At 44.9% G+C, this 10375-nt stretch overlaps 1 protein-coding gene across 1 annotated transcript; it reads left to right on the top strand.

The window, feature by feature from the left end:
- Positions 1-1126: 1126 nt before the first annotated feature.
- Positions 1127-10375, top strand: LOC139457344 (repetin-like). The gene is made up of 2 exons (XM_071238751.1): positions 1127-1163; positions 8835-10375. Exons 1-2 carry the CDS (start codon positions 1127-1129, stop codon positions 10373-10375), a joined length of 1578 nt encoding a protein of 525 aa, XP_071094852.1.

Below are 10375 nucleotides of genomic sequence, written 5' to 3'. Positions count from 1 at the left end.
TAGGTTTGTCAGCACCATACCCGTGCTCGTGGGTTTCACCGAAGTGGTAAACGTCTGAGACCTGCATCACTTCAGACTTTCCTCCCACATTAAGCTGACACGCCGTGATATAACTGGAATACTGTTAAAAGCGGCGTTAAACCCAACTCACTCACTCACTTTAATAATTATAATATTTCAGTAAAACATTAATTTTTTAATCGAAAATATGAAATTTTTGCTGTCTTTATTGAGGTATGAGCTATCTTGGTCTGTCACAAACAATTTTGTAAGTATTGTAAATACATTGTTGATGTCTTGGTATACCAACAAAATGGATATTACACTGAATGTAGTTTGGGAAAGCCAAGGCTAGTGACGGCTCAAAGGAACGGATGTCGCAGTCAAGGGAGCCGTTTCCTAAACAAACGCACGAGTACATTTTGAATGTCAACCAAGATGGCCCTACAAGTAGCAACATCAATTAATATAACACAATTCTGTTCCCTGTATACACTGTGGTGTGGAACCGACAATCTACATTTTTTCACATTTTATAATGAAAAGCGTATTCCCAAAATTAATTTAAATACTCGGGATTATATTGATCGAGGTATTCCATATACCTTCTGATTGGCTTGTGCAGTTTCGTCGCATGGCAACCTTTGAGATAGGAACGAGCCCATTCGTGACCAACTCGTGTTATTCCGGGACAAGCCGAATAGCGACTCGTGCCCCTCCCATGGCTATTTTTGCGACCGGGTTAAATCTAAGCGCAAACGGGCATACCTAAAACAATTGTCAACTCGTTGTGTTTTGGTCCACATATATTTCCCCATATATTTTATATATTTCAGATGGAATTTAAAGCACATCAGGACGTGTGGAACTATACAGTATGATTGAAAACATTTAACTGTATCTTGGGTATATTTTTAGATGCAAGACATGTGTAAAATCAAAAATTATTTCTGACGGATTCTTTGACGGAGAACTTACACGCAGCACACAACATTCATCGATAGGGGGACGAGTCTTCTTGGAGGTTACGGAAAGGGGCGAGTGGTGACGAATGGAACGAGCATTGTTGTAGGTTACGGAAACCATTCCCGGAATAACACGAGTTTGTCACGAATGTTACGGAAACATGCGAGTTGTGACGAAGGGCCTCGCTCGTACACCAGGTAATCAATCCGGACAGAGCATGCATAGTTTCCGTAACTCGTTGGTTATTCTAAAAAAAATGCAAGATTACAGTGTAGTTGTTGTTATTTTCACTTGGACGTAGATTCCTATGCATATTTTTTTCTGGTTTTACGAGATTACTCATGATAAACAACAGTAAGCCAGATCGTGTCGATGGGGGCAGACAAAAACACAACTTTATAGCGATCGATGAGTACCGTATTCGACGTAATAAGCGCCCAGGGCACTCAAAATTAGAAACAGGGGGCTCTTATTAGAATGTTATTTTGGTGGAAAAAACAGAGTTTAAAGATAAATTTCGTGGTTTATGCTGACAGCCTGAAATGTTTATGTACGACAGATATATTTTTCCAGAATTAAATGCCCATAATTAAGGGTGTGTAAAACACACGAGTGCGTATTATACGCGAATAAATAAGTCTTGTGTACATTGATCACTTGGAAGGGGTGCTGATTGGGATTGTTCAATAGCCAATATCTTAGCAAATGTCGCTGTGGGCGCTTATTAGAGCGGGGCGCTTATTACGTCGAATACGGTAATTAAAAATCGATCTCTTTGTGGTAGGCTTTATCGTGATTATCGATTAACGGCTGTCCTGTACATGAACTGCATAACCTTAACCATATGTCACATTCAATGCTTGGAGAAAAGAATACATGCTTGCGTTTTAGATTTATCACGTATTGCCTGCTTGGGATATACATACGGCGTTATCTGGGCCAGTTGCTGATTGACGTCATTACTATATTTAGTGACGGCCTTTCGTCACGGTAGTAGTCAAGGTCAAGGTAACTCTATCAGGTGTTGCACAATTCTCTTCTATTACTCGAGATGTATTGTGAGTTACTCGAGAAAATTGTATGGGAACATGAAAGGGTCACTTTCAATAGAGTTTCGGTAAACATTCAAATATTAAAAGCCATACACTAAGTATATACCCTTACGTTATTTACATATATTAACTGGAATAACTCTCTTTGTGTTGTCGAACGCCGCACTCAGCAATATTACAACTATATGACGGTGGTCTATAAATGCATGTAATCGGGTACAATCCAGTGATTAACGCCATGAGCATCGATCCACGCAATTGGGATACGATGACAGGCATCAACCAAGTCAGCGAGCCTGAACACCCGATCATGTTAGTAGTGAGTGAGTGAGTTGGGTTTAACGCCGCTTTTAACATCATTCCAGTTGTATCGCGGCTTGTCAGCTTAATGTGGGAGGAAAGCCTCAAGTGATGCAGGTCTCGGACGTTTACCACTAAGGTGAAACCCACGAGCACGGGTATGGTGCTGACAAACCTAGAAACATAATCGGGGCGAACTGGGATTCGAACCAACAATCATAGGTTTCTGGCGTTCCCAAGGGATGCAACTCTGCACAGCGAATCGCGGCGCCTTAGACGACTGGGCCACCCGTGCCCCCGATCCTTAGTAGCCTCTTACGACAATTATGAGTTGCTGAAGAACAATTCCATCCCGGATATTCACGGAGCTACACTGTTGATTGTTGTGTCGACAATTATTTTCACATCAGATTTGCTTACATCTGTTGTCCTCTTCGACCACGGCCAATTAGATGAGTATGTGAGGTGAAATGGGGTTTAACGTCCAAGATTATTGCACTTAGATAGCGACGTGCATGCACGTGTATGTGTGTGTGGTTGCTTGTACTAGTCCGGACTGATGCCGATTTATAGTGCTAGCACACTGAGATACCATGCCGCAGTTTAACATGAATACCCCACTCAGACACAGTATACTGACTCCGAGCCGACCAGTCCTTGTTTTAGCCCCTTAATGTCGAGCGCAAGACAGGGTAACAAAAAATACCATCTTTTAACGTCTTTTGATATGATGCGGCCGGGATAGAACCCCCGACCTTCCGCCTCTCCCGGGCGGATGCTCTACCACAAGACCACGGAGGCGGTCAGATGAGTATGTACATTTACATTATACAATCATGTGCTGCATTAAGTTATGTTTCCTGTTCTGTGTTACAAATCTCCATCATTTGTGATGTCGAATAAAGATATCTCAAAACAGTATAACACCTCATTTACCTATGGTGGATTGTTTGTTTGTTGTTTAACGCCGCACTAAGCAATACTCCAGCTATATGACGGCGATCTGTAAATAATCGACAATCCAGTGATTGACATCATGAGTCTCGATCCACTCAATGGGAAACGACTACTTCTGAAGTATCCCTGTGGTCGTTCGGGTTTACCAGTGCCCCCCCCCCCCCCCCCCCCCCCCCCCCACACACACACACACACACACTCCCACCCCCACACACACACTCCCACCCCCACCCCACCCCACACACTCCCACCCCCACCCCACCCCTTACATGAAACAATGACACTTTTAGATGCGGTTAAACAGTTACTCCAATATTGATTGAAACATTTAATCATATTTTTTTTTTGTTATATGCACCTTGGTTATAAAATGTGAAGACGACCCCACAAGGCTTCCATACATGAAGTGTTCACATTAAACAGCGCTTCTTTAACCAGGGTCATCATGACTCGAGCGTATATCCTTGTGCAATACAATTGAAATATGAATACACCAGTGAATATCCGGTTTAGTATTGTACTTCGGCAACTCATGAGAGAGAGGGAGTGTGTCTGTGTGAAACATAAACATACGTAACAATACATTATAAAAAACGAGCTATAGCTCGCCAGCAGCTGAAGGTAGATCAACACACTAGGAACCATGGGGACTTACAGTACTGTTGCTACCTGCATGGACCCCAGCAGGATTTACATCACCCCTTCAGGTGTTGGCGATTATTGTCAATTGTAGCCGATTAAAAGAGCACCTATTCTGAAAACCGTGCAGGATTAAATATACTGTGAATAGCAATCTTAGTTATCCAAATTATTCTACCAAAATTAAAAAGATCATATATTACTTACAATACACATGTTTCAAAATGTATTTTACAATTCTATTTCCTTTAAAAAACAAGAATTAAATGAAATTGGCTCTTGTTAAAAAGATCCTTGGGTGATGAAACTTTGAAATAGTTATCCCTATATTGTTAAAAAGATCCTTGGGTGATGAAACTTTGAAATAGTTATCCCTATATTGTTAAAAAGATCCTTGAGTGTAGAACTTTGAAATAGTTATCCCTATATTGTTATAAAGATCCTTGAGTGATGAAACTTTGATATAGTTATCCCTATATTGTTAAAAAGATCCTTGAGTGTAGAACTTTGAAATAGTTATCCCTATATTGTTAAAAAGATCCTTGGGTGATGAAACCTTGAAATAGTTATCCCTATATTGTTAAAAAGATCCTTGGGTGATGAAACCTTGATATAGTTATCCCTATATTGTTAAAAAGATCCTTGAGTGATGAAACTTTGAAATAGTTATCCCTATATTGTTAAAAAGATCAGTTACGCAGGGCATGTTAGGCTGTGATTCTCTCATCACAATGGATTCAAAATGGAGGATCTGGAGAGAGAGAGAGAGAGAGAGAGAGAGAGAGAGAGAGAGAGAGAGAGAGAGAGAGAGAGAGGTGGGGGGGGGGGGGGGAGGGAGAGGGAGATTGATCTGTTTACTGATAGCCAAGGCAATGTCAATGATTATGTATACACGCCACAACGACATACAAACTGTACTCTGTGTCACCTGGTTCAAATACGTTTCATGTAGTTTACATTTAAATGTGATTACTCACAATGTGTCATTCATTTCCTCGTCTCGTGGACTGAATAGTTTCACAGATACCTTTAGTCATACATACTTCACTGTAGCCTTGATCCAGGTCAGCACTGGATAGATACATGGATATATAGTTATTCTATCTCTATAATAGACATGTTTGTTTGTTTTGTTTGTTTGTTGTTTAACGCCGCACTCAGCAATAGTCCAGCTATATAACCGCGGTCCGTAAATGATCAAGTCTGGACCAGCCAATCAAGTGAGTGACATCATGAGCATCGATCCAAGCAATTTGGATTCGATGACATGCATCAACCAAGTCCGCGAGCCTTACCACCCGATCCCGTTAGTCGCCTTTAACGACAAGCATAGTCGCGGCAAGCATGGGTTACTGAGACCTATCTAACCCCGAATCTTCGCGGGTCTACAATAGGCAAGTATAGATAGGCGGACAGTTCGGGATAGGAATCCAGTCTCTCATTGTTACAACTTCTTTTATTTTATAATCAAGGAATTATGATTTAAACTAAAATACTTATTTCCTCAGAGACTTGTATGAAAGTCTAATTTCAGTGTATAACCATCTGCACCCGGAAGTATCATTCGTCACCACTCGCGTCTTTCCGTAACCTGCAAGCCATTCGGCTTGTCCCGGAATAACACGAGTTGGTCACGAATGCCGGAAGTATATTAAGCAAACAGAGGATAAGCCACTTTATTCGCATCTTCCCGAGGCAAGAGAGTTATCTGACTATATAAGCCCAGTTTCCACTGGGCTTTTAAAGTGAGTTAACTCTCTTCCCGAAGGAAGATGCTTTGTTCGTGACAATTATTTCATTTTTTATTATTCATGCTAGATATTGTGAGGCAACTTCTCACCTTTCATAGTCATCGAATTTCGAGTGTGTTATGTTTCCTTTATATTCCGATTAATACCCTTGAACCTGTCACCACCAAAGCTTAGTTCCGCGAATGACGTCACTGCATCCGTCTCCCCTTTAACTAAAAATCGCTCATGAGAACTATTTCATTGGACGGCTATTTTATCATCGTGCTATTCCCAAAATAGTCATAAATATGACACCCATATAACATGGCAGCATGCAGTCATCAGTATGACACCTATGTAACATGGCAGTCTGCAGTCATCAATATGACACCTATATAACATGGTGGCCTGCAGTCATCAGTGTGACACCTATATAACATGGTGGCCTGCAGTCATCATATGACACCTATATAACATGGTGACCTGCAGTCATCAGTATGACACCTATATAACATGGTGGCCTGCAGTCATCAGTGTGACACCTATATAACATGGTGGCCTGCAGTCATCAGTGTGACACCTATATAACATGGTGACCTGCAGTCATCAGTATGACACCTATATAACATGGTGTCCTGCAGTCATCAATATGACACCTATATAACATGGTGACCTGCAGTCATCAATATGACACCTATATAACATGGTGACCTGCAGTCATCAGTGTGACACCTATATAACATGGTGGCCTGCAGTCATCAGTGTGACACCTATATAACATGGTGACCTGCAGTCATCAATATGACACCTATATAACATGGTGGCCTGCAGTCATCAGTGTGACACCTATATAACATGGTGACCTGTAGTCATCAGTATGACACCTATATAACATGGTGTCCTGCAGTCATCAATATGACACCTATATAACATGTTGACCTGCAGTCATCAATATGACACCTATATAACATGGTGGCCTGCAGTCATCAGTGTGACACCTATATAACATGGTGACCTGCAGTCATCAGTATGACACCTATATAACATGGTGTCCTGCAGTCATCAATATGACACCTATATAACATGGTGACCTGCAGTCACCAGTATGACACCTATATAACATGGTGGCCTGCAGTCATCAATATGACACCTATATAACATGGTGGCCTGCAGTCATCAATATGACACCTATATAACATGGTGACCTGCAGTCATCAGTATGACACCTATATAACATGGTGGCCTGCAGTCATCAGTATGACACCTATATAACATGGTGGCATGCAGTCATCAGTATGACACCTATATAACATGGTGGCCTGCAGTCATCAGTGTGACACCTATATAACATGGTGACCTGCAGTCATCAATATGACACCTATATAACATGGTGGCCTGCAGCCATCATTATGACACCCATATAACATGGTTGCCTGCAGTCATCAGTATGACACCTTTATAACATGGTGGCCTGCAGTCATCAGTATGACACCTATATAACATGGTGACATGCAGTCATCAATATGACACCTATATAACATGGTGGCCTGCAGTCATCAGTATGACACCTACATAACATGGTAGCCTACAGTCATCAGTATGACGCCTATATAACATGGTGGCCTGCAGTCATCAGTATGACACCTATATAACATGTGGCCTGCAGTCATCAGTATGACACCTATATAACATGGTGGCCTGCAGTCGTCAATATGACACCTATATAACATGGCAGTCTGCAGTCATCAGTATGACACCTATATAAACATGGTGGCCTGCAGTCATCAATATGACACCCACATAACATGGCAGCCTGCAGTCATCAGTATGACACCTATATAACATGGTGGCCTGCAGTCATCAGTATGACACCTACATAACATGGTGGCCTGCAGTCATCAGTATGACACCTATATAACATGGTGGCCTGCAGTCATCAGTATGACACCTATATAACATGGTGGCCTGCAGTCATCAGTATGACACCTATATAACGTGGCAGCCTGCAGTCATCAGTATGACACCTACATAACATGGTGACCTGCAGTCATCAGTATGACACCTATATAACATGGCGGCCTGCAGCCATCAATATGACACCTACATAACATGGCAGCCTGCAGTCATCAGTATGACACCTACATAACATAGTGACCTGCAGTCATCAGTATGACACCTATATAACATGGCGGCCTGCAGCCATCAATATGACACCTATATACATGGCAGCCTGCAGCCATCAATATGACACCTATATAATATGGTGGCCTGCAGCCATCAATATGACACCTATATAACATGGTGGCCTGCAGCCATCAATATGACACCTATATAACATGGTGGCCTGCAGTCATCAGTATGGCAACTATATAACATGGTGGCCTGACACCTATATAACATGGTGGCCTGCAGTCATCAGTATGACAACTATATAACATGGTGGCCTGCAGTCATCAGTATGACACCTACATAACATGGTGACCTCGTGCTGTAAAGCTCGATTAAGCTGCCTTCTGATTGGCTATTGTCGACTTCTTGTTAATCATTCCATTGGTCGGTCAAAGTTCGTGCAAGGTCGGTCTGACCTGACCCGTAATTGGATGTCCTCAGATCTTTGGTTAGCGGTAACGTGAGTGAGTGAGTGAGTTGGGTTTAACGCCGCTTCTAACAGTATTCCAGTTATATCGCGGCGTGTCAGCTTAATGTTGGAGGAAAGCCCGAAGTGATGCAGGTCTCAGACGTTTACCACTTCGGTGAAACCCACGAGCACGGGTATGGTGCTGACAAACCTAGAAACATAATCGGGGCGAACCGGGATTCGAACCCACAATCATAGGTTTCTTGCGTGCCCAAGGGACGCAACTCTGCACAGCGAATCGCGGCGCCTTAGACGACTGGGCCACCCGTGCCCCCGTAAGCGGTAACGAGAAATATGATCTGATCTTAATGAGATTGTGTTTCCCTGATATGCGATGGAAAGAATGCTCAAAAACACATCTCAACATTTGACCGGGGACTCCCTTGAAGATGTTTCGGACCACTGCCAGTTTGACTGCACTTTGAGGAAACGGACCAGGGAAGAAGCATCACCTGTCCCGGCTATCTACAATGCAGAAGTAGGGCGCCAGATTCCAGAAGACGTTCCACATCTTCCTTCGTTCCCTAGCTTGATTTGTGGACTTGCTTCAAGGCATTGAGAAGTCGAAAGGTGCCAAGCTGACACAGATAGACTTTGGTGCTGCTCCCCCACCCAGGAAGAAGGTCTACACAGAGTCAGAGGGAAGACTGGTGCTGCTCCCCCACCCAGGAAGAAGGCCTTCACAGAGTCAAAGGGAAGGCTGGTGCTGCTCCCCCACCCAGGGAGAGGGTCTACACAGAGTCAAAGGGAAGACTGGTGCTGCTCCCCCACCCAGGGAGAAGGTCTACACAGAGTCAGAGGGAAGACTGGTGCTGCTCCCCCACCCAGGAAGAAGCTCTTCACAGAGTCAGAGGGAAGACTGGTGCTGCTCCCCCACCCAGGGAGAAGCTCTTCACAGAGTCAGAGGGAAGACTGGTGCTGCTCCCCCACCCTTGGAGAAGGTCTTCACAGAGTCAGAGGGAAGGCTGGTGCTGCTCCCCCACCCAGGAAGAAGGTCTTCACAGAGTCAGAGGGAAGGCTGGTCCTGCTCCCCCACCCAGGAAGAAGGTCTTCACAGAGTCAGAGGGAAGGCTGGTGCTGCTCCCCCACCCAGGAAGAAGGTCTTCACAGAGTCAGAGGGAAGGCTGGTGCTGCTCCCCACCCAGGAAGAAGGTCTACACAGAGTCAAAGGGAAGGCTGGTGCTGCTCCCCGCCCAGGAAGAAGGTCTACACAGAGTCAGAGGGAAGGCTGGTGCTGCTCCCCCACCCAGGGAGAAGGTCTACACAGAGTCAAAGGGAAGGCTGGTGCTGCTCCCCACCCAGGAAGAAGGTCTACACAGAGTCAGAGGGAAGGCTGGTGCTGCTCCCCCACCCAGGGAGAAGGTCTACACAGAGTCAAAGGGAAGGCTGGTGCTGCTCCCCCACCCAGGGAGAAGGTCTACACAGAGTCAGAGGGAAGACTGGTGCTGCTCCCCCACCCAGGGAGAAGCTCTTCACAGAGTCAGAGGGAAGACTGGTGCTGCTCCCCCACCCAGGAAGAAGGTCTTCACAGAGTCAGAGGGAAGGCTGGTGCTGCTCCCCACCCAGTGAGAAGGTCTACAGAGAGTCAAAGGAAGACTGTTGCTGCTCCCCCACCCAGGGAGAAGGTCTACACAGAGTCAGAGGGAAGGCTGGTGCTGCTCCCCCACCCAGGGAGAAGGTCTACACAGAGTCAAAGGGAAGGCTGGTGCTGCTCCCCCACCCAGGGAGAAGGTGTTCACAGAGTCAGAGGGAAGACTGGTGCTGCTCCCCCACCCAGGAAGAAGTACACAGAGTCAGAGGGAAGACTGGTGCTACTCCCCCACCCAGGGAGAAGGTCTACACAGAGTCAGAGGGAAGACTGGTGCTACTCCCCCACCCAGGGAGAAGGTCTTCACAGAGTCAGAGGGGAGTCTGGTGCTGCTCCCCCACCCAGGAAGAAGGTCTACACAGAGTCAGAGGGGAGTCTGGTGCTGCTCCCCCACCCAGGAGAAGGTCTACACAGAGTCAGAGGGGAGTCTGGTGCGTCTCAAAGAGAAGCTGATCAGTGGGCAGAATTCCTGGCTGCTGTTGGACATTTGCTGAAGCTGAGCTGA

This window comes from Haliotis cracherodii, unplaced genomic scaffold (assembly GCF_022045235.1).
Source record: "Haliotis cracherodii isolate W230 unplaced genomic scaffold, xgHalCrac1.p SCAF_12, whole genome shotgun sequence".
In the NCBI taxonomy this organism is placed as follows: domain Eukaryota; kingdom Metazoa; phylum Mollusca; class Gastropoda; order Lepetellida; family Haliotidae; genus Haliotis; species Haliotis cracherodii.
This window is presented reverse-complemented; position numbering and strand designations above follow the sequence as displayed.